Source organism: Panthera tigris, chromosome B1 (assembly GCF_018350195.1).
Source record: "Panthera tigris isolate Pti1 chromosome B1, P.tigris_Pti1_mat1.1, whole genome shotgun sequence".
NCBI lineage: Eukaryota > Metazoa > Chordata > Mammalia > Carnivora > Felidae > Panthera > Panthera tigris.
This window is the reverse complement of record NC_056663.1, coordinates 101,486,477-101,512,277: the sequence shown is the minus strand read 5'-3', so window position 1 is coordinate 101,512,277 and position 25,801 is coordinate 101,486,477. Positions and strand designations below refer to the sequence as shown.

The 25,801-nt window shown below is 35.2% G+C and overlaps 1 protein-coding gene across 12 annotated transcripts in view; it reads left to right on the top strand.

Annotated features, from left to right (window-relative positions):
- The window catches only part of KIAA1109 (KIAA1109 ortholog), a 214,937-nt gene that overhangs the window by 78,594 nt on the left and 110,542 nt on the right, over positions 1-25,801 (top strand). For 11 of the 12 annotated variants that reach the window (XM_042983961.1, XM_042983959.1, XM_042983962.1 and 8 more), the window contains 7 exons: positions 2,181-2,360; positions 4,559-4,687; positions 11,779-11,898; positions 12,590-12,870; positions 19,111-19,361; positions 22,201-22,459; positions 23,478-24,315. In XM_042983961.1, the coding sequence (XP_042839895.1) occupies positions 2,181-2,360; positions 4,559-4,687; positions 11,779-11,898; positions 12,590-12,870; positions 19,111-19,361; positions 22,201-22,459; positions 23,478-24,315 (2,058 nt within the window). The remainder of the gene's footprint in view (positions 1-2,180; positions 2,361-4,558; positions 4,688-11,778; positions 11,899-12,589; positions 12,871-19,110; positions 19,362-22,200; positions 22,460-23,477; positions 24,316-25,801) is intronic. The other variant, XM_042983965.1, reaches the window with a different exon arrangement.

The window sequence follows — 25,801 nt, the reverse complement described above, 5'->3', positions numbered from 1 at the left end:
TGTGTGTGTCTGTGTCCCAATTTTCCTCTTACAAGGATATCAGTCATTGGTTTAAGGCCCACCCTAATTTGATGTAACCTTATTTTGATTACATCTGCTAAAACCCTGTTTTCAAATACAGAAAGGTCATAATCACAGGAGCCTCAACTTAGGACTTACATGTGTCTTTTTAGGGGACACAATTCAACTCACAATATGATGCAACACACATAAAATCTAGAATATACTCTTTGTTGGTGTACTAGGTAGGCTCTATCTATCTTTAGGACAAGCCAAGATCCGTATGTATTCTTGAGCTCAAAAAATATTGATCAGAAGTATCTTACGCTGAGAATTATCAAATGTTAGTGCCAGAAGTGATCTTTATTGACCATCTTCTCTAACTTCCTCAGATAAAATAGAAGGGAACTGATGCCTGAGAAACATAGGTGATTTTATATACTGTCACACAGCTTGGATGAAAATAAAACTAAAAATATTTTGAAAGAGCTGCTAGAGCTATTATAGTCATAATTTGAAATTTTCTTTTAAGAATTCCTTATGAATTTGATTTAGCTCATATCCTCTTTGTTTTTTTAAGAATACATTTCCTAAAATGTGTTGAAATAAGGAACACTATGCCTTGTGCTGATGGCCTGCATACACCTACCAAAAAGATTACTGTTGTAAAATTAGCTTGGGAATTATCTGTGAGCTGTCTTAATATATATTAGTATACTGAATTCTCTGAAAAGACTTGCTGTGATATATAGTCACTTAGTGGTATCTACCTTTTGTGGTCACTGTTAGGTGCAGTGGGATAAGTGGTAAACAAGACAGAAATGGTCTTTACCCTAATAAACCTGGTGAAGAAGAGAAATATTGAGGAAATTAATATAATAAATAGTGGTCTTGAGACAAGAACATGATAAGATTGGCCTTCTTAGATTTCTGTGGTGGTTTTTGTAGAATATGTAGGAGACAGATGTAAAAGTGAATGCTGGGAGGCTTTGCAAAACCCTAGCAAGAGGTCATATTATTTGGACCATGTTGATAGCAGTGAAGATGGAAGAAAATCAATGCATTTCTGAGAGACTGGGAGTATAGTTTATAGAAATTGGTGACTGATGGGTAGGGCATGGCCGAACGTGTTTTGATTCTCTATTACTAATAATATTTTGTGAGCTAGTGTTCTATGGAATACCCTATTTTAGGACATATCTTTTAGCTTTCTGAATAAATCCCAGAACTTTTCTCTTTGAAATATTTGCTGCTTTTTAGTAGTAAGTATGTAATTTCCATAAGGTAAATCTATCCTTTTTATATTTATATATAGTTCTCAAAATCTATATGAAAGATAGCTTTCTTCCCTAGTTCTTCATTTCTTGATCTTATTTATTGGTCTGTTCTTTTCTGTTTTTTTTTTTTCTTTTTTTTTTTTTTTTAATGTTTATTTATTTTTGAGACAGAGAGAGACAGAGCATGAAAGGGGGAGGGTCATAGAGAGAGGGAGACACAGGATCTGAAGCAGGCTCCAGGCTCTGAGCTGTCAGCACAGAGCCCGACGCGGGGCTCGAACCCACGGACCGTGAGATCATGACCTGAGCCGAAGTCGGACGCCCAACCGACCAAGCCATCCAGGCACCCCTGTTTTTTACTTTTTAATATTTTTACAATTTATTTTTATTTACTTTTTGTAGAGAGAGAGTACAAGTGGGAGAGGAGCAGAGGGAGAGGGAGAATCTCAAGTAGGCTCCACACCTGGTGCGGAGCCCAACATAGGGCTTGATACCACGATGCTGGGATTATGACCTGAGCCAAAATCAAGAGTTGCATGCTCAACTGACTGAGCCACCCAGGCGCCTCTCTTTTTAATACGTATTTTAATCTTATTATTCCAGCCTTCCCACCAAAGACTGGTCTGTTATATGCCCCGTCCGTCAGAGTACTAGTTCCTTTTTATTCATTGAGGCAGTTATCAGAGAGGTCTCATTCTTTTTAGGACTTTGCTATCTTGCTTTGCTGTTGGACAGTATGGATACTGTCACTAAAGGAGCTTAAACGAGACTCCTTATGGATCCTTAAGTCATATTTTCCGGATAGCATGATTTTACTTAGACTCTGGAGAAAAAAAAAAAAAACAACTAGAAATTACAATGCTGATTTTCTTGTACTTCTTACGGTCTTACTATTGTTTTCAGCAGCGACCCTCTGTGGATGAAGTACTCCGGGAAGGTCATATCAATTTGTCGGGTCTCCAGCTGAGAGCACATGCTATGTTCTCAGCAGAAGGTCTTCCTTTGGGAAGTGATTCTTTAGAATACGCATGGTTAATTGATGTGCAGGCTGGAAGCCTTACAGCTAAGGTCACAGCACCACAGGTATGATGCTCTGACTACTTTTCTTCCTTTGCTCACCCACTTCACCAAGAGTAAGTTGTATACCTGTTTAAACGTTCATTGCATTTTCACTATTGGCATTCTGATGGCCAGACAACTCATTGCCTTTTGGATTGGAGTCATTCTTGCCATTCAGAATTGTCTTAGCAATGGATGAGTCAGAGACAAGTTTTACTTTTTGAGTCACATAATATTGACGGGTGTAATGTTTTATAGTTCTTCATAATGCTTTCAAGATCGAGACTTTGGGAAAATCTCAGTATGAGGACTGTTCTGGAAATTTTATGTATTCTTAAAATTACATTAGTTTGCTCACTGTTAAAATTTTCTTTTCCCAGTATATGGAATACTTTTTTAAGAATTTTTCTTTCTTGTTTATTTCTTAAGTAGGATTTGAAAATATTATTTATGGTGTTAAGGATTAGGTAGCTTGGTTTTTTTACTTGTCATATCTCAAAGCAAGATAACGTCATTTGTATCTGCTATTAATGACGTGGATATTGATTTTAAAAAAATAAAAACAAATTTACTAGTTAGTAAACCGATCTAGAGTGTAGGTTGTGATCCTTCTGGATAAAATCCCCCTCCTCTTCATTGTTCGCCTTATTCTTTATGACTCAGAGGTCATAAGGATTATTTAGTTCTAGAAATGGACCACTGAAATTTAGCCAAATAACCATGTTACTGTAACATTTCACCTGTTGAGCCACATATTTTTTTAAATGATTTTTTTAAATGTGTATTTATTTTGAGAGAGAGAGCACACACAGGGGACGGGCAGAGAGAGAGTGAGGGAGAGGGAGAATCCCAAGCAGGCTCCGTGTTTCCAGCACAGAGCCCAATGAGGGGCTTGAACTCATGAAACGTGAGATCATGACTTGAGCCAAAATCAAAAGTCATATGCTTAGCCAACCGAGCCACCCAGGCGCCCATGAGCCACATATTTATAATATGCATACTTTTTGTGGCATTTCAAAAGTTTGGAATGTGGTCTTGAATGTGTTAAATGTACATACTCAATTTTAATAAAAGTTACAGAATGTGTATGAATCATTTAGAGGTAGGTAGTAGCAACAAGAAGGTGGATGAAGACTCTAGGTGCCTTGTATATTTGTAACCAGTTTTTGTAAGACAGCACAAATTAAGATTCTAGAAATAAGAAAATGGAATTGAAAAGGGATATTTTATATAAAAGTGGATAAAGAAAATATATAACAGAATATATAAAAGCGGATGAAAAGAAATATTCAGTCCTGACTGCCATGACGACTGTCTTCCTTTATTATTGTCTGCTATCTCTTTTCTCTAATGTACAAGTAAAACTGAAACATGTAAAAAATAGCTTGTTCTTTAACAAACATGGAATAAAACCATGCTTATCCTGCTAAACTGGGCACAATTCCTTTAATCTAACAATTGTTAAAATCTCATATGTTTATAAGTTGTTCTTATTACAACACAAAACATTTCTCTTCTGCATTAGAATTTTGGCATCACTATTTCAGTGAGTGTTTCATGAATCCATAGGTGCTTTTAATGTTTATTCCATCCTTTGTATATTTTAAAAGTAAAATTCATGTTTTCCAATAGTAGAAATTTGTACTTTTTTTTATGGAATAATATCTGTCTATCCATGTTTCAGTGTGTTTATTATTAACACCTTTAAATCAATTATAAAATGAAGGTAGTTTTGTAAACTGAAGATTTGATGAAGAATTGATATATTCTTCAGTTTCTATTTACATAAACAAAAGTGCCTTAATCTTCAAAATACCTGATTTTACGAAATTGTAGCTCCCTATGATAGTTAGATTCAAATTTCAGATCAAAGCTTTATTATTAGATAGAAATTTTAGGTGTTTTTCTGTGCAGAGGATACTAGTTAGTCATTTAAGAAGGAAGATATAACCTCGAAGAAAAGTACATACTTTGTGAGTTGTTCAAGTTGAATTTTTCATTCTCGCGCATTCTGTCATTCACAAATGAAAAGTCACATAAACTTACAAATGATGTCAAGGTAGAAAAATCATGATTCTGGCTAATAAATAGATTATGTAGCAGCAAGTATAAAATAGCATTTAGGTTCTTTCAAGCTGGATTATTCTTGATAAGCTTTAGAACTGTGAACATTTGTTTAGATTGCTAACACTGCTGTCAACCTGTCACTGCTTATTTTGTAGCTGGCTTGTCTCTTGGAGTGGGGACAGACATTTGTTTTTCATGTGGTATGTCGGGAGTATGAGCTGGAAAGACCCAAATCAGTAATAATATGTCAGCATGGAATTGACCGTCGGTTCTGTGAATCCAAGGTATGTTAACAAATATGTTAGCAGTATTGTAAACATTTATGGATTTTTTTAAATGAAAGATTGATGTATCAGCTTTAAATCAAATGCACATGGCCATAAAGTAAACATCATAGTTCAGTTTTCTCAATTAATGAAATTATTTTTCAGATTTGTAGCCAGTTGTTATTTAGTTGTAAGCATCTAACATATGAGGTAATTATTAAAACAAATTCACAAATAAATGGTGATATAAAAATTATATCTAACCTCTTAAATTTTTACGATAAACTCTTGTTTTCTTGCATTATTACACTCTTTCAGTTATGGCCATATATTTATGTAGAAGATTAAGAAACTGAAGCAAGAGGAAGGTTAAATTCCTTACATGACCTTGTTTATATGACTGTTAATATACCTGTTATACCTGTTCCTCTATAAGGTGGCTAGCAATGCTGGCATTTGCCAAGAAAACATGGCAGTTTCAAAAAAAAAAAAAATTTACCCTAATCTTATAACAGAGCTAACTATCGTTAACAGTTTAGTTTTTGTTTCTAGTTTCTTCTGTGTATTTTTTTCCTTTTTTTTCTTTTGTTATACACACTGTTTGCCATTACATTAGTGTGAATTGAAAACAATTCATCCTGCTTTTATTCATCCTCCAAAAAATCTATAACCTATGCTTACTCCCAACAATAAAGGAAACCATTGTAACTGGCGATAAAATTATTTTTTTCTTGCTGTAAAACACATTGCCAGGATTCAGGGAATCCTCAGTTATGTGTCAACAAATCAGTACCTTATGGATAATTCACACATCTTGCAGGCTTCTCCTCCTCCCCTTTTTTTTTTTTTGTTTGTTTTTTTAAAGACTCAGAGCTTTTATGCTGCATTAAAATCTTTAAGAATCAACTTTAATGAGGCATAATTTACATACAATAAATTAACCCTTTTTAAGTTGTACAGTTGGAGTTTTGATACATATTTTATCTATAAGGGTATAACCATTACCATCAGTGAAGACCTAGAACATTTGTATCACCTTAGAAAATTACTTTGGGTCCCTTTGCCATCAGCTATTCATTATTCCATGCAACCATTGGTGTGCTTTCTGTCATTTCAGATCAGGTATTTTTAGGTCTGTTTTGTGTGGAGGGAACATACACACCTTTTATTGCATTTCATGAATACTATGGGGTTTTTTGTTTTGTTTTGTTTTTACACATTGAAGGTTTGTGACAATCCTGGGTCAGGCACATCTATCAATGCCATTTTTCCAGCAGCATTTGCTTACTTTGTGTCTCTGTTTCACATTTTTTTTTCTTTTTAATGTTACAAATTTTATTTTGCAGTGTATTTTTTTTTAATTTTTAAATTTATATCCAAGTTAGTTAGCATATAGTGCAATAATGATTTCAGGAGTAGAATCCAGTGATTTATTCCCTATGTATAACATCCAGTGCTTCTCCCAACAAGTATCTTCCTTAAATTTTTTTTTTTTTAATGTTTATTTATTTTTGAGACAGAGAGAGACAGAGCATGTATGGGGGAGGGTCAGAGAGAGGGAGACACAGAATCTGAAATGGGCTCCAGGCTCTGAGCTGTCAGCACAGAGCCCGACGCGGGGCTCGAACTCACGGACCGTGAGACCATGACCTGAGCCGTAGTCGGCCGCTTAACCGACGGAGCGACCCAGGTGCCCCACAAGTATCTTCCTTAATGCCCCTTACCCATTTAGCCAATCACCCCACCCACAACCCCTCCAGCAACCTTCAGTTCTCTGTATTTAAGTCTCTTATGTTTTGTCCTTGTCCCTGTCCCTGATTTTATGTTATTTTTGCTTTCCTTCCCTTATGTTCATCTGTTCTGTATCTTAAATTCCACATATGAGTGAAATCCTGTGATACTTGTCTTTCTCTGACTTAACTTATTTCACTTAGCATAATACCCTCTAGTTCCATCCATGTTGTTGCAAATGGCAAGATTTCATTCTTTTTGATTGCCAAGTAATACTCCAGTGTGTGTATGTGTGTGTGTGTATATATATATATATATATATATATATATATATATATACCACATCTTCTTTATTCATTCATCTGTCAATGGACATTTGGGCTCTTTCCATACTTTGGCTATTGTTGATAGTGCTGCTATAAGCATTGCATGTGCCCCTTTGAAACAGCACACCTGTATCCCTTGGATAAATACCTAGTACTGCAGTTGCTGGGTCATAGAACATAGAACATAGTTCTGTGTTTAATTCTTTGAGGAACCTCCATACTGTTTTCCAGAGTAGCTGCACCAGTTTGCATTCCCACCAGCAGTACAAAAGAGATCCTCTCTCTGCATCCTCGCCAACATCTGTTGTTGCCTACGTTGTTAATGTTAGCCATTCTGACAGGTGTAAGGTGGTATCTCATTGTGGTTTTGCTTTGTATTTCCCTGATGATGAGTGATGTTGAACATTTTTTCATGTGTCGGTTGGCCATCTGGATGTCTTCTTTGGAGAAGTGTTTATTCATGTCTTTTGCCCATTTCTTCACTGGGTTGTTTTTTGGGTGTTGAGTTTGATAAGTTCTTTATAGATTTTGGATACTAACCCTTTATCTGATATGTCGTTTGCAAATGTCTTCTCCCATTCTGTCGGTTGCCTTTTAGTTTTTCTGATTGTTTCCTTCGCTGTGCAGAAGCTTTTTATCTTGTTGAGGTCCCAGTAGTTCATTTTTGCTTTTTTTTCCCTTGGCTCCAGAGACATATTAAGAAGTTGCTTCAGCCAAGGTCAGAGAGGTTTTTGCCTGCTTTCTCCTCTAGTATTTTGATGGCTTCCTGTCTTACATTTAGGTCTTTCATCCATTTTGAGTTTATTTTTGTGTATGGTGTAAGAAAGTGGTCCAGGTTCATTTTTCTGCATGTCACTGTCCAATTTTCCAAACACCATTTGCTGGAGAGATTGTCTTTATTCCATTGGATATTCTTTCCTGCATTGTCAAAGATTAGTTGGCCAAACGTTTGTGGGTCCACTTCTGGGTTCTCTGTTCTGTTCCATTGATCTGAGTGTCTATTCTTGTGACAGTACCATACTGTCTTGATGATTACAGCTTTGCAGTGCATCTTGAAATCCAGGATTGTGATGCCTCCAGCTTTGGTTATCTTTTTCAGGATTGCTTTGGCTATTCGGGGTCTTTTCTGGTTCCGTACCAATTTTAGGATTATTTGTCCTAGCTCTGTGAAGAATGCTGGTGTTATTTTGGTAGGTATTGCATTGAATGTGTAGATTGCTTTGGGTAGTATTGACATTTCCACAATATTTGTTCTTCCAATCCATGAGCACGGAATATTTTTCCATTTTGTTTTTTGTGTCTTCTTCAATTTCTTTCATAAGCTTTCTATAGTTTTCAGTGTTATAGGCTTCTTACCTCTTTTGTTAGGTTTATTCCTAGGTATTTTATGGTTTTTGGTGCAATTGTAAATGGGATCGATTCTTTGATTTCTCTCCTGTTGCTTCATTATTGGTGTATAGAAATGCAACCAATTTCTGTGCATTGTTTTATATCCTGTGACTTTGCTGAATTCACGGATCAGTTCTAGCAGCTTTTTGGTGGAACCTTTTGGGTTTCCCATATAGAGTATCATGTCCTCTATGAAGAGTGAAAGTTTGACTTCCTCTTTGCCTATTTGGATGTCTTTTAATTTCTTCCTTTGTGTTGTCTGATTGCTGAAGCTAGGACTTCCAATACTATGTTGAATTACAGTAGTGAGAGTGGACATCTCTGTGATGTTCCTGACCTTAGGGGGAAAGCTCTCAGTGTTTCCCCATTGAGGATCATATTAGTGTTGGGTCTTTCATATATGGCTTTTATGATTTTGAGGTATGACCTTTTTATCCATACTTTCTTGAGGGTTTTTATCAAGAAAGGATGCTGTATTTTGTCAAATGCTTTCTCTGCATCTATTGAGAGGATCATGTGGTTCTCGTCCTTCTTTTATTGATGTGATGTATCACACTGATTGTTTGTGGATATTGAACCAGCCCTGCTTCCCAGGTATAAATCCCGCTTGATTGTGGTGAATAATTCCTTCAGTAGATTGTTGGATCTGGTTGCTAGTATTTTGTGGATAATTTTTGCATTCATGTTCATCAGGGAAATTGGTTTGTAGTTCTTTTTAGCGGGGTCTTCGGTTTTGGAATGAATGTAATGCCGACCTCATAGAATGAGTTTGGAAGTTTTCCTTCCATTTCTATTTTTTGAAACAGCTTCAAAAGAATAGGAGTTAATGCTTCTTTAAAGATTTGGTAGAATTCCCCAGGAAAGCCATGCAGCCCTGGGCTCTTGTTTTTTTGGGGGGAGATTTTTGATTACTAATCCAGTGTTTTTACTGGTTATGGGTCTGTTCAAATATTCCATTTCTTCCTGTTTCAGTTTTGGTAGTTTATATGTTTCTAGAAATTAGTCCATTTCTTCCAGATTACTCAGTTTATTGGCATATGATTGCTCATAGTATTCTCTTATTATTGTTTGTATTTCTGCAGTGTTGGTTGTGATCTCTCCTCCTCCTTTCTGATCAAACTGGCTAGGGGCTTATTAGTATTGTTAATTGTTTTAAAGAACCAGCTCGTGGTTTCATTTATTTGTTCTACTGTTTTTTTTTTTTTTTTTATTTCAATAGCTTTGATTTTTGCTCTAATCTTTATTATTTCCCATCTTCTGCTGGTTATGGGTTTTATTTGCTGTTCTTTTTCCAGCTCTTTAAGGTGTAAGGTTCAGTTGTGTATCTGAGACCTTTCTTCCTTCTCTAAGAAGGCCTGGATTGCTATATACTTCCCTCTTATGACTGCCTTTGCTGCTTCCCAGAGGTTTTGTGCTCTAGTATTATTATTTTCTTTGGCTTCTATGTACTTTTTAATTTCCTCTTTAACTTCTTGGTTAACACATTCATTCTTTAGTAGGATGTTCTTTAGTCTCCAATTATTTGTTGTCTTTCCAGATTTTTTCTTATGGTTCATTTCGAGTTTCATCACGGTGTGGTCTGAAAATATGCATGGAATGCTCTTGATCTTTTTGTACTTGTTGAGGGCTGATTTGTGTCCCAGTATGTGATCTATTCTGGAGAATGTTCCATGTGCACTCAAGAAGAATGTGTATTCCATCTGTGTCACATTTGGGTAATTCTTGCAATATTTCAGACTTTGTCATTACTATATTTGTTACAGTGATCTATCAGTAATTATGACTTGCTGAAAGCTCAGATGATGATTAGCATTTTTTAGCAATAAAGTCATGTACGTATTTCCTATTCATATGCTGTGGCACATTTAGACTATAGTAAATAGTGTAAATGTAATTTTTATGTGCACTAGGAAACCAAAAAAACTATTTTTTATCTTTAATAATATTTTTAAATTTTATTTTAATTCCACTATAAAAACATGTAGTATTATATTAATTTCAGGTGTACAGTGTAGTGATTCAGCAATTCCATATTTTACTCAGTACTTATCAAGAGTACCCCTAATCCCCTTTGCCTATTTAGCGCCCCCTCCCCCCCACTGCTTCTCTAGTAACCATCTGTTTATTCTCTATAGTTGAGTCTTTTTTTGTTTTCTCTTTTTCCTTTTATTCATTTGTTTCTTAAATTCCACATATAGGTGAAATCATATGGTATTTGTCTTTCTCTAACTGGCTTATTTTGCTTAGCATTTTACTCTATAGATCCATCCATGTTGTTGCAAATGGCAAGATTTCATTCTATTTTTATGCTAATATTCCATTGTATACACACACACACACACGTGTGTGTGTGTGTGTGTGTGTGTGTGTGTGTGTGTGTGTGTATACACACTACATCTTTATCCATTCATCTGTTAGTAGATACTCGGGCTGCTTCCATAATTTGGCTATTATAAATAATGGTGCAATAAACATAGTGGTGCATATATCCTTTCGAATTAGCGTTTTCATAATCTTTGAGTAAATACCCAGTAGTGCAATTACTGAATCATAGGATAGCTCTATTTTTCATTTTTTCAGCAACCTCTATACTGTCTTCCATAGTGGCTGCACCAGTTTGCATTCCTGCCAACAGTGTTTTTTCTCCACATCCTGGCCAATACTTGCTGTTTCTTGTGTTTTTGATTTTAGCCACAAAAAATTTATTTGACTTGCTTTATTGCGATATTTGCTTTATTGCGGTGGTCTGGATCCCAACCCGCAATATCTCTAAGGTATGCCTTATTATTATAGAAAACTGATTATAAGACAAGACACCTGTGTTCTAGTCCTAGCACTGCCTCTAATGAGCAATTGCATGTTATTGAGCCAATAATTTACTCAGTGCTGCCATTTCCCGCAAGGAGTTCATTGAAGTAGGTGATATGTATGTTTTCTTCCAACCTAACCGTGACCAAATCTGTTTTAGGAGTAAAGCAATGTTGGGGCGCCTGGGTGGCTCAGTCGGTTAAGCGTCCGACTTCGGCTCAGGTCATGATGTCACGGTCCGTGAGTTCGAGCCCCGAGTCAGGCTCTGTGCTGACAGCTCAGAGCCTGGAGCATGCTTCAGATTCTGTGTCTCCCTCTCTCTCTGACCCTCCCCCGTTCATGCTCTGTCTCTCTCTGTCTCAAAAATAAATAAACATTAAAAAAAAAATTAAAAATAAAAAAGGAGTAAAGCAATGTTAAATTTCTGTGGATTATTCTAGACGTCATAATAAAATTTACAGTTGACATATTTCTAAAAAGAAGATTGTGTGTGTGTGTGTGTATAATATAGAGTACTCATAAGAAAATCTTACAATTTTAAACTGCTGTACAGTTCTTATAATCCGGTGACACTTATTACTTACCAGTTTACTTTGACTATGTGAGTTTCAATAATAAGTTATATATGTATTCTGTCAATTTAGACCAGCTACTTGCCCATTTGAATGGAAATGGTACATGCTTACTTATGATTAGTTTCTAATTGGCAAGACTTTTAATCACTGATGATTTCATTTATCATTATAAAAAATGAAATTTAATTGACTACTTTTTAAAAATACACATGTAGCCAGAATTTTATTTGATAAGTATCTAAATGGTGAAAAATTAATACTCATTTCATTTCCATTTTAGTTGAGCTGTATTCCTGGGCCTTGTCCAACTTCAGATGATTTGAAATATACTATGACTCGTTTAGCAGTAGATGGAGCAGATATTTATATTGTGGAGCATGGCTGTGCTACAAATCTAAAGGTACACATTTGTCTATTTCTTGGCTAGTGTAGTTCTTTTTCCTCTTTACCAAACCATACCTCCATTTCTTGAAATAGAACACACATTTATAATTTGCCATCTCACAAAACACTATAGAATCCCAAGAGATAGCTCTTGGTGTTTTGCCTGTCCGTGTTCTCTTCTGGTGTGTTTCTTAAGGCATACTTTCTTTCACTACTATTTCACTCTAACTGAATTATCATGACCTTGCTTTATGGCAGAGATGTAAACGTGTAGCTTGCTTTTATGGCAGGGATTAAATTGGCAGTGTTTTTAAAAGATTTGATTTTAAGTGCCTTTAGGTATTATATATTTATATCCTGCCTGGCTCTTGCAAACATCTATTTGCCACCTCTGCTTTATGGGTTACTGCTTAAAATTAAGCCTTATTAAGAGTCTGTAATTTTTATTACTTCCTACCCTTATAACTTTTCTTTCCTCCTTCTCTCTTTTGTTTTCCTTTGGACTTATGTTCTTTTCCTTTTATCCTCTTTTTTGTTTTTAATTGAATGTCTATTTTCATTCTGTTGCATTTATCTTTTCTGTTTCCCTTCTTTTTCTTCTTCTGTCTTTCATGCAGTTTGAAATAATTGCCTATTCTATAGTTTATTCTAAGCTGATTAAGAATATGGAGACCACAGTTTTATTTCATTCTCTTCATTCAATTTAGATGGGTGCAATTCGAGTTGCGAACTGTAATCTCCACAATCAGTCGGTTGGGGAAGGAATAAGTGCTGCAATTCAGGATTTTCAAGTGAGACAGTACATTGAACAGTTAAATAATTCCAGAGTTGGACTTCAGCCTGCAGTGCTACGGAGGGCCTATTGGCTTGAAGCTGGGTCAGCCAATTTAGGACTCATTACTGTTGATATTGCATTAGCTGCAGATCATCATTCTAAACATGAGGCCCAAAGACATTTCTTAGAAACTCATGATGCCAGAACTAAGAGGTAAGTTAAATTTAAGGATGGTAATAGTCCCAAGCTCAGATGAAAATTAGCCTATAATTATAGAGCAAATTCTACTGTTAGGAATGGAATAAGAATATTTTATATAAAGACAAAATATGATTGTGCTGGGTACACCTCAGTGGATATATAAGAATTTGATACTTAAGTAAATACATTATATATCTCATCTGTGGTAATTGTGTGGTTGCTGGAAATAACATTGTTTTTTAATGTATTTCTAAGCTCATACTATGTGTATTAGCAGTGAAATGAGTTTAAACTATTGGTTCCCAAATAACATTTTATAGAGCACTATCCTCCTTTCTTTCCCATGGCAGCCATCCACTTCCAATTCATCATTTCTAGGAAACATCATTGCTATCACTGTGTACTCTACAAAATTCCTTTTATGGGCCCTCATGACTGCAGGGGAGACTAAAAAAAAATATGGCACCTAATTCCTAAGGAATGGTTGTTAAGAAATAATTTTATCTGCCATTCAAAAAGTTGCCAGAGCCTCTTACTGACTCATGTCCATTTAAAATACCAGGACATGGGAATGCAAGCTGGTGCAGCCACTCTGGAAAACAGTATGGAGGTTCCTCAAAAAATTAAAAACAGAACTACCCTACAACCCAGCAATTGCACTACTAAGTATTTATCCAAGGGATACAGGTGTGCTGTTTTGAAGGGACACATGCACCCCTGTGTTTATAGCAGTACTATCAACAATAGCCAAAGTATGGAAAGAGCCCAAATGTCCATCGATGGATGAATGGATAAAGATGATGTGGTGTGTGTGTGTGTGTATATATATATATATATATACACACACACACACAATGGAGTATTACTTGGCAATCAAAAAGAGTGAAATCTTGCCATTTGCAACTAGGTGGATGGAACTGGAGAGTATTATGCTAAGTGAAATTAGAGAAAGACAAAAATCATACGACTTCACTACTATGAGGACTTTAAGATACAAAACAGATGAACATAAGGGAAGGGAAACAAAAATAATATAAAAACAGGGAGGGGGACAAAACAGAAGAGACTCACAAATGTGGAGAACAAACTGAGGGTTACTGGAGGGGTTGTGGGAGGGGAGATGGGCTAAATGGGTAAGGGGCACTAAGGAATCTACTCCTGAAATCATTGTTGCACTATATGCTAACTAATTTGGATATAAATTTAAAAAAATTAAAAAAAAAATTAAAATAAATAAATAAATAAAAAAAATACCAGGTTAACTTTTTCCATCCCTATCTCTGCCATTATAAAGTTAATATGAGCTTATTTTATTTTATTTATTTTTATTTTATTAAAAAATTTTTAAAAATGTTTATTTTTGAGAGAGAGAGAGAGAGAGCAAGCAGGGGAGGAACAAAGAGAGAGAGAGACACAGGATCCAAGCAGGCTTGGTGCTGTCAGCACAGAGCCCGATGTGGGGCTGCAGTCCATGAACTGTGTGATTGTGACCTGAGCTGAAGTCAGACGCTTAACTAACTGAGCCACCCAGGCACCCCGAGCTTGTTTTTAAAATAGAGGAAACTATTCCGAAATAGAGGGAAATAATTTCCATAACCTTATCACACTGAATTTATCATATTTCTTACCCGTATTTTTAGTGTATCTTTCTTACACTTGAGATCATCTTGTATTTATATTTTAAAATTCAGCATGTTGTATTAAACTTACACCCTAACCATCTGCCCAAATAATAGAAAATTTTATAAAGTTCCTTTCAAATAAATGATAATACACAATTAGAAAGATAAATTGTACTTTATTTAACCATTGCCCTTGTTATATTAAATATGTAGATAGTGTTTCTAAATTTATCATTTTAAATAATAGAGGAACGTTTTGCACATAAAATCTTTTCTCACATGGTCTTTAAATTCCTTTTATTTTTTTAACTATCTTTTTAATGTTTGTTTATTTTAGAGAGAGACAGCCTGAGTGCACAGGGGATGGGCAGAGAGAAAGGGAGACAGAATCCCGGCTCTGGGCTGACAGCTGCGCTAAGACGATGTGGGGCTCGATCTCACAAACTGTGAGATCATGACCTGAACCCAGATCAAGAGCCACCCAGGCACCCCTAAATTCCCTTTAAATAGTTTCTTTAGAAAGAGATGTGACGGTGCCTTTTGATATGCCTTCCCAAATTACTTCCCAGAAAGATTATTTCAGTTTATATTCCCAGTGGCTTTTAGGAGTATCTCTGTCTCACTGCATCTTTGCTGCCCTTTAAGTGTTTTATGAGAATTAAAACGTGGTATCTCTTTGTTTTATTTTGCATTTCTTTATTTCTGAGATTTACACTTTTTTTCATGTATTTATTGGCTGTTTTTATTTCCTCATTTGTAAATTGCACGTTATTATTCTATGTATATTTATTTATTGGCATATTGTATTTCTTAAAAATTTTTAAGAGCTCTTTATATAGATTACCATCCTTTTAATAGTTCCTGTTGCTAATATTTTGCAAATTGTTTCATTTTTAATTTTTTTAATCTTACAGATTTTAATTTTTGTATATTAAAATGTCAGTTTTCCCCTTTGTAATTCTTTTACTAATTTGAGAAAGTATTTCTTTTGCTAGTAATCCCTTGGCACCTGTATTTTCTTATTTTTTTCCTATCTTTTTTTAACTCTATCTGGATTTTTCTGCAAATATCTTCTCAAATACAGAAAAATTCATACCTAATACACATTTATTTTTCCATTTCATCACAAATGTTTAGGTATTTTTATCTATTAATTTTCCCGAAGAACTATTTTTTTTAGTTAAAAAATTTTTTGAGGTTTTTATTGAGGTTACATTTATCTTTTAAGTTACTTTAAGATCCTGACATTTTATAAAAGTGAGTATGGAAGCTCATGTGTGGAGAATATTGTTTTAAAAACTTTGATTTCTTTGATAATTATTTCTCAGGAAGCCAGTTAATGTGAACAAAGCACTTGCGTCTAATTAGCTGAGATGGTAGAACAAGGTGCTGATGAAGCTAAGGAGGTGGCATCATGTGATTCAGGTTCCAGGTGTTCAAGTAAATCCAACCATTTAGATTGGTTTCAGTGCTCTGATTGGTTAATAATTGTGAAGAGTCTGGGATTTTATCCTACTTGCAAGCTAACAAGTTAGCCTACCACAGTTTCATGGCTGCTGGCAGAAAACACAAGACCTCTGGCCAGAGACAAAGGACTTTATTACTTACAGCAAAAGCACTAGCCAGAGTCCTATGTGCTTGCATTGGTTCTCTGTGCCCTCAAAGTAGGGTTTCCAGATGAAATACAGGAAGCCCAGTTAAATTTGAATTTCAGGGGCGCCTGGGTGGCTCAGTTGGTTAAGCGTCCGACTTCAGCTCAGGTCATGATCTTGCGGTCTGTGAGTTTGAGCCCTGCGTCGGGCTCTGTGCTGACAGCTCAGAGCCTGGAGCCTGTTTCAGATTCTGTGTCTCCCTCTCTCTCTGACCCTCCCCCGTTCATGCTCTGTCTCTCTCTGTCCCAAAAATAAATAAAAACGTTAAAAAAATTTTTTTTTAAAAATTGAATTTCAGATAAATGATAAACAACAAATAACTTCTCAGTGTGTCATATTGCCCCATACATTGCATAAGAAAAACTTATTTACGTTTATTTATTTTGAGAGAGAGAGCACACGCGCGTGCGTGTGTGTGAGTGGGGGAGGGGCAGAGAGAGAGGGAGAGAGAGAATCCCAAGCAGGCTCTGTGCCTGATGCGGGCTCGATCTCACAACCGTGGGATCATGTACTGAGCTGAAATCAAGAGTGTAGCGCTTAACTGACTGGCTCACCCAGGCGGCCCTTTACCCCTTTTGTAGTAAGTGGAAGCAAGCCTGCTCTATTTCAGGATGAGACATTACCTCATCTTTTAAGGTTGTTTACTGCTAGTACATCCCTGAGAAGTGGCCCGGTCAGAGCTTCACTTTCTTGGCAAGAACAGGTAGGCATGTTTAGGCATATTGGTGATTGCCTCTCCTAGCATGTAGGTATCAGAGGTAACTCACTGATCTTCAGCTTTGGCTGGCTGCCTTTGTGTATATTTGATTCCCAGGAGTTTTGGGGCCTAGATATATTATTTTTTCATATAATTGGAGAAGTTGCTGGACACAAAGGTCATTAGTTTCTTTAGGTCAGTGTTTTTGAAAAGTATACTTCCCAAACCACCACCACCAGTGTGTACTTGGAACTTGTTAGAAATTTATATAATAAGACCTTACCAGACTTCATTCAGAAACTCTGGGGGTGGTGCCCTGCTCCCCATATTGTGATAAGTCCTCTAGGTGATTCAAATGCAAGCTAAAGTTTAAGAACTAGTGCACTGAACTATAATAAAGGTAAGGAAAGGGAGCTTACATTTGTTATGCAACTTCTGTATTGCAGGTTTTATATCAGGAGCTTTACATATGTTATATCATTTAATCTTCAAAACAGTCTTATTAGGTATATCAGACCATAATTTTACATTTGAGGAAACTGAGGCTCAGAAATTAACATGTCCAAAATCCTAGAGTTATTAAGTGGCACCACTGGAATTAGAACCCATGTCTAGATGACAGCAAATCCATGCATTTTGCTAAGCTTTTTGCTACACAAATGAGGTAAAAACTGTGTGGAATATGTAAGATCTTTTATTTTGATAGTGCTTAAAATAGTTTGTTTAGTGACTGAATCTTAATACTTTATAATGGAGAAGTGATTTGCATTTGATAACATTTAATTGCAGTAATACCTCAAATTTTCACTAATCCTAAGGCTTTCTCATGTATTTTTCCTTCTGTCTTCTCTAGACTGATGTTCCACTTCTAACTTGATATATTTCATCTCATCTTTCACATCTCAAATATTACTTTTTGAAAGTTTCCTTCTTTTTCCTTATCACAATACCCTGTTTTTTTTTTTTATTACTTCATAGCACTCAGTATAATTTATGATTAGAGATTTTTGTTTATGGCTTGTCTGTGTCTCTGTACTCTAAACTTCACATGGATAAGACTGTCACTTTCACCTAGCACAATACTAGGCACATATAGATATGTTCAAGAAATATAAATGAGTGAATGTAAAATGAAAATGATAGTACCTATTCTGTCTTCCCTTGAGGGCCCTGAGGAGACAGTGAGATAATGCGTGTAAATATGTTTAGCAAAACAGACTTAATATGAGATGGTTTTATCATTTAAAGTTTGAAAAAGAGGAATAAAGATATATCTCCTATATTTGTATTATATTTTTTTAAGAAAGAGGATAGTTAATATACTGACAGGCTTATGTATGGACCACTCACAGAGCCTGAAGACTTTTACATACATTTTCTCCCATTGCCTTAATTCTTAATACTTCATTTGAAGTCCTTATTACAAAATTATTAGTTTTTTTCTCTGAAAGATAGAATGCATCATTTTGGCCTTATACATCATTTTGGCCTTATTGAGAAATAATTTCCTACTTGTCCCACGTTTATAGTATTTTGGTGTATTTACCATGTGAAATAGGCTGTGAAGTGCTAACGGTGATAAATTATTAAGTATAATCTATACCCATGGTTTTGTCCATTTTTTACATTAATGTTTAAAATTTTTAGTCCTTTTGAGAATATTTAAATATTCTCAAATAAAATTTAAATAAAAATATTTAAAACTGCTATTTTAAAATTGGATTTAAATGTCTGATCTTTAACATTTGCTTTTTCTAACATATATATATATGTGTGTGTGTGTGTATATATATATATATATATATATACACTTAGCATATATATATATATATATGTTTGTAGCTTGTAGCATATGCTACATCTCTCTTCCTGTTCCTGCTTACTTTCATCTCACCATGGTGATATTGGGTTTTTGTTTTAAATGTTTATTTGTTTATTTAGAGAGAAAGCAGAAGGGGGAGGGACAGAGAGAGAAGAGAGAATATGAAGCAGGTATTGGGACTCAATCTCAAGAACTGTGAGATCATGACCTAGCTGAAATCAAGTCAGATGCTTAACTGTGCTACCCAGGTGCCTCCCAGACTGTTTTTTTTTAAGAAAGACAAAATGGTTAAAAAGACATTCCACAATAAAAATAAACTTTTATGTTTGTGTTTACCTTGTCTTTTACAAATATTAACAATTAACTTATTTTTAATTATTTGCCAAAAAGTTTTTTATTTCTTAATGAGTTTTTGTTATGTTGTTGTTTTTGTTTGTTTCTGTTTTGGGTTCTGTTTAGGTTGTGGTTTTTGTGGCCAGATGATACCCTGAAGAATAAGAGGTGTAAGAACAAATGTGGTTGTCTTGGTGGCTGCAGATTCTTTGGTGGCACAGTAACTGGCCTAGATTTCTTCAAACTTGAAGAGTTGACACCTTCCAGTAGTTCTGCGTTTTCAAGCACGAGTGCAGAGTCTGATATGTATTATGGACAGTCTCTGTTACAGCCTGGAGAATGGATTATTACTAAAGAAATTCCCAAAATTGTAGATGGTAATGTGTTGTCACTTGTGCTAATCTTTTATTATCTTTATCTTTACATCATTCTGAGAGAGCTGTGTTACTTTGTTCAACTCAATTTTTTGAGCAGTCTTACAGGTAGAATTCATTATAATCTGCCTTTGTTTTGCAGATGATTTAACTAAAGCCAGTTAAGACTAATGAGTTTTTTATAGTTATACAAGGCAAAAGTAGGCCTACTCTTTGGATCTCCCATTGTTGGTATTGGTGATCTTCCTAGCCAACTGTATTCTGAGTATTACATATCATTTCCTAGAAGTCAGCTTCCAGAGGTGCACTTACAAATAGCTGTGTTCCAAGGTAACAGTTGTTTTATCAAGGTTACTTTTATAGGAAAACTTGTCAAGAGTAGTATTTATACTGTTGGGCTTCATGTTACCAACTACTTTTGCAATATACTCTTATCACTAAAAATTGAACGTATCAAGAAGAGAAATGTGACCTTTCCTTAGATCCAGTAGCATAACTTTGTAAATATACAAGTTTGGTATGAGCAGTAAATGGTGGTTTTAAGTATATTAGACTTAGATTTATCTAGTATCTTTTCTCTAAAGACTTCACAAATGGATTTTCCTTTGGATTTTTTTTAATTGTGTGTTCCTACAATTAAGTGCAGTGTTTACTGCTTAAGTTGCCATGCTGTCAAGAAGTGAAATTTAGAGAAGTCTTCGTATTTTACTAATATTAGCCTTTTCCTCTAGATCTATTCAGAAGCATTGACAGCACTGCCTTTTGTCTGTAGACAAAAAGGGAGGGAAGAAAGTGTATTGATTTCCCATGTATAAGGAGCTCTTAGAGGAAAGAGCTGAGCTACATATGTCAAACTCTCGTTTTAATGATATTTCACTAAATATTAATACATAAGTATGTACATCTTATTTAAAGTTGACTTCTGTAGTTTTGGCTAGAATAACAGTACATTATTATTATTTTTTTTAAATGTGTATTTATTTTTGAGAGAGAGACACACAGAGCACAAGCTAGGAGGGGCGGAGAGAGAGGGAGACATAGAATCCGGAGCAGGACCCAGGCTCTGAGCTGTCGGCACAGAGCCTGACGTGGGGCTCAAACTCACAAACCGTGAGATCAAGACCTGAGCTGAAGTCAGACGCTTAGCCCACTGAGCCACATAGGCGCCCCAATAACAGTACATTATTGTATAAAATCTGCAAACATTAAAACTTCTTGACATTTAAAAGATAGGAAAGATGCTAAATAAAATATATCATTTTTCTTATAATATTACTTTCTTACATTTGAATAATGTTTGTTTTTAAAAGTTTTCACAGGCATTTTCTTATTTAATCTTCAAGCTTCCATGTGAGCTCTATATTTTCCTTGTTTACAGTAAGGAAAGTGAGGCTCATCACTGAGACTGAGTTGCATGAAATCATATAGCTAAGTAGATGGCTAAGCAGAAACTAGAATCAGGGCCATCAAAGCCACTTCAGTGTTATTTCTGCTGTACTACAGCTGGCACTAATTTCAACACTGCTTGATTTTCTAATCTGGATGAAAATTTAACCATCACAAATGGAAGGCAGAAAATCTACAGGGAATTTACACATAGTGGAAAAGAGGGAAGAGAACAAATTCTCCAACTGAACAAAGCAAAGCTCATTATAACTCTTATAATGTATAATAATAAGGATTTTCTGTATCTCCTGTTGATTCAGGAGTGACTTATAATTCACAAATTGCTATAAATTTGCTATAGATTTAACCACTATGTAAGTATGTGACTTTCTGATTGTTGTAGTTTCCAGGAGCCAAGTATAGATGTGCAGTGTTAGGATAGAATCAAGGAGGGCACATGGTAGAACTCAGGATTTCCTTGGAAGGTCAGTGAACACTAGTTTCCTACCACTTACAAGTGAATGAAACTCTGTTTTGACTTTTACTGCTTTGATTTTTCCATTTGTGGTAAGAGAAGCAAATAATATTACTTACATTGTAAATTCTTAAGTCTTCTTACCCCTTAAATTCCATCTAGGACTGCATTCTTCTTGGAGAGAAGTTTTATCCTACTAGCAGATTCCTCTTTCTTGGATAACACAGGGATGGTTGGAGGAGAATAGAAACTGGGCCAGACTTATTTTTTGGATCTAAGCAGCTGTGGAACTCTCTTTTCATTCTCCTTCTCCTCCATTTACATAACACATCACAGGGCTCTTTTAAAAGGCTGAGGAAATGTTCCACATTAAAGAATACATGACAACTGAATGCAGTAATATATGATCTTAGATTGAAGGGGCAGAGGTGCTTTAAAGGACATTATTGGGTCAATTGAAAAAAATGGGAAGCACATCGCAGATTAGATAACAGTATTGTATAAATACTAAATTTATCAAATTGACAATTATACAGTGGTTATTTATTATTCTTAGGAAATAAACATTTAACTATTTAGGGTAAAAGGCCACAATGTCTGCAAATGACTTTCAGTTCAAAAAGCACTATGTATATATTATACATAATAGAGAAAATGGGGCAAAATGTTTAAAATAGGTAATTCCAAGTAAAAAATTTATGGTGGCTTTGTGTTATTCTTTAAAGTTTTCTCTAAGTTTGAAAATTTTCAAATAAAGGTTAAAAAAAAGAGGAAGAAAAATTTCAATGACTATGGACTCTGGATCCATACCTAATGTAGATATCTTTCTATAGTGTTTAGCATATTGTTATGTGAAACTGAATACTTTTGCTGTAAAAAATGATTATGTTTATAAAAATAAGAAATTGGATTAAGTGTTCACATTTTTCACAAATTGCTTTTGAAATTATGTTCATATAACCTACTTTTTTGTTTGTTCAGGTAATGTGAATGGCATGAAGAGGAAAGAATGGGAAAACAAATCAGTGGGAATAGAAGTAGAAAGAAAAACTCAGCACCTTAGTCTTCAAGTACCGTTACGATCTCATAGCTCATCTTCTTCCTCAGAAGAAAATAGTAGTTCTAGTGCTGCACAGCCTTTATTGGCTGGAGAAAAAGAAAGTCCCTCTTCTGTTGCTGATGACCATTTGGTTCAAAAAGAATTCTTGCATAGTGCGAAAAGAGATGATGGCCAAGTAAGGTCAGTCAGTATTCAATTAGATTTAGAAACCTGATCCTAGTAAGATAGTTAATACCAAAAATTTTGGCAAGAAAATCTTTTTTCCTCTCAACTCATACTATAGAAAATTTTCTCTTCCTGAACATATTTTTAAATGTTAGTTTGCTGTTGTCTGGTTACAAAATTAATACATATTCACTGCAGAAATAGGAAAATACAGAAAAGTATAATGAAAATAAATATTTCTTGTCATCTCACAGATATGAACATTTCAGATTTTCCTCCATTCTCCTTGGCTATTCCTTCTTATTCCCTATTTCCATGTCCTCCATTTTTCACCCTTTATCTCTTCTTTCTCTTCCTCTTACAACCTGCCATTGGTTGGATGTTATCCCTCAGGACTCTGTTCTGTACCTTTATCTCTACTCACTCTGTACTGTTTCCCTAGATGGTCTCAATAATGGTTTGGCTTTAATTAAGATCTTTTAAATCTGAAACTCCAGCCAAAACTTTTGTTTCTATAGGCCCAGCTACTTTTTTTATATATATTTTTACTTGGATGTTTCATGGAGACCTCAGACTCAACCTATAAAAAATGAACTAGTACCTCTCATGCTCAACTTGCTCTGCCTCAGTAAATGGCACTAGCATCAGTTGCTGAAGTTGGTGATATTGGGGTTATCTGTAACTTCTTCCTTTCCTTCAATGCCTCTCATTTAATCAAAGGCCTTGGTATATTTTGTTGGACAGACTTTTAAAGGATGTAAAAAAAAAGTTATAAATGCATTAGTGTCCACAAAATATGGATTGAAGATTATACTTTGTATTTTGCTGTAAGCTGCCTCAATTTTTTCAGAACCACATGGGGTATGAATACATATTGTGCTGTTGTGCTACTTTGTATATTTTATTGTAAAATTTTAGATTTTCCTTTATTCATAAAAGAAATGATTAAAATTACTAAAAGAGTTTTCTAAGTGCTTCTCTTTGTACTTATATGATGTATAGTAAATGGTAATAGCTTTGCTTTCTGCTTTAGTATTCCTACAGAGATATCAGGAAATAGCCCCGTGTCTCCTAATACTCAGGAAAAGTCAGTAGGTCAGTCTCCTCTGAGATCTCCCTTGAAACGACAAGCCTCTGTATGTTCCACTCGACTTGGAAGTACCAAGAGCCTTACTGCTGCTTTTTATGGGGACAAGCAGCCGGTTACAGTTGGAGTCCAGTTTAGTAGTGATGTCTCCCGAAGTGATGAGAACGTGCTAGACTCACCAAAGCAGAGAAGGAGTTTTGGTTCATTTCCATACACACCATCAGCAGACTCCAATTCATTTCATCAGTATCGATCAATGGATTCCAGTATGTCAATGGCTGATAGTGAAGCCTACTTTTCTGCAGCTGAAGAATTTGAGCCCATTAGCAGTGATGAAGGCCCGGGAACTTATCCAGGTAGAAAAAAGAAGAAAAAGCAAACACAGCAGATTGACTACAGTAGGGGTTCCATATATCACAGTGTGGAAGGGCCACTTACTGGCCATGGAGAAAGCATTCAGGATCCCCGAACTCTGCCATTCAAAACTCATCCTTCCCAGGCTTCATTTGTTTCTGCGTTAGGTGGAGAAGATGATGTTATAGAACATCCGTATGTTGTAGAAGTTGAGAAAACAGTAGAGAGTGAACAGATTACTTCTCAACAACCTGTGATGAACTGTTATCAGACTTACCTTACTCAGTTTCAGGTAATTAATTGGTCAGTGAAGCACCCTACTAACAAAAGAACCTCAAAATCCTCATTGCATCGTCCCCTCGATCTGGACACTCCAACCAGTGAAGAAAGTTCATCATCATTTGAACAGCTTTCTGTTCCAACTTTTAAGGTATAAACCAAGCCATTAGTTTCCACTGATACATTTAGTTAGATAAATCAGTTTTTAAGATGTTTCCAAAATTATTCTCTCAGTCATTTTAACTACCTCTCGGAAAGGTAGAATTTCTGAAATCATGGCTTCATGTGTAACAATAAATCTTAAGGGTTATCGATGAGTATTATAAGTTTAAGCATATCAAGTTAAGGAACAGTTTCAGACTTGATTGTTACAGTGTTAATTAATATATGGTCTCTATACACATTATGCTCTAAGATTAAGATCAAGTCTCTGTGATTCAAATTTTCACGTCTTGAAAATAAAATTTTGTAATTGTTTTTAATAGCTGGTGTTCTTTCTCCTCAATCTGTAACTGCTTCTAAAAAAAAAAAAAAAACTCTAGTTGCTTCTATGCAAATCCAATTCCATGTGCTTGACATTTGAGACCTTCTAATTTAGCAGGAATTGGTTATTGTCCATTTCTGTAATGTATTCTGTAAATAGCTTTTTAAAGGAACACTAAAAATGCATCAAAATAAGTTTAGTGATAACAGCCAATATGAAAACTACTTTTATAAAATTACACATTTATAAGAGATTTTTTAAAAATGATTTTAAAGACCAAAATTAAGCATGTAAAATCTTATGAAACGATTAACAGTGTTTAGGAATTTTATGTGGTGTTTACTTACATAAACATACACACTTATTTAAAGTGTCTAAATGTTAATTTATTCATTCTTAATTCAGATATTATATACCACTGTGTGCCAGGCATTTGATGTACAGTGATGAGGAAAACAGACATAGGACTTAAAGTTTAGGTGTGGGACCCAGACAGTTAATAGAAAAACAGATAGGTATATGATTACAAATTGAGAAGAGTCTTATGAAGATAATCAAAAAGAGAATAATGGGGGATGGGGCTATCTATATTGTATTCACATTAAAGATCTACTGGAGGAGGTAATATTTGCACTGAAACTTAAAGTATGAGAAGAAATTGATGATGGGAAGACCTAGCACAGGCATGAGCCTTGCTAAAATTCTAACGTGGGAAAGAAGTCAGTGCACACTGAACAGTTAGTTAGCAGGGAGATTGCTCATTTTGAGGCTAGAGACCCAAACAAAAGACAGATCATTAAGGACTTAAAAACCACAGTTTCAGTAGTTAAAATTTCATTAGGAAACTTGTGAGAACTTTAAGGAAATGTGATCTTACGTACTTTAGCTACTAAGTAGAATTGAATTGACATTAAGCAGGAGAACAAGTGGGGTAATCACTTAGGAAGTTGTTGCAGCAATTGGTGCAAGAGGTGACAGGGCTGGACTTAAGTAATGCTGGAAATGTGATAAATGGAGTTGGAATACATGTATGCATTTGAGCAATATTTGTTGAAGGAAGAAGAAGCATTAGTGACCATTACAAAGTTTTGGTTTTAAGGTTGTGCCATTTCTTGCCCAAGATGAATGACCCATGTTAAGATTTCAAAATGTT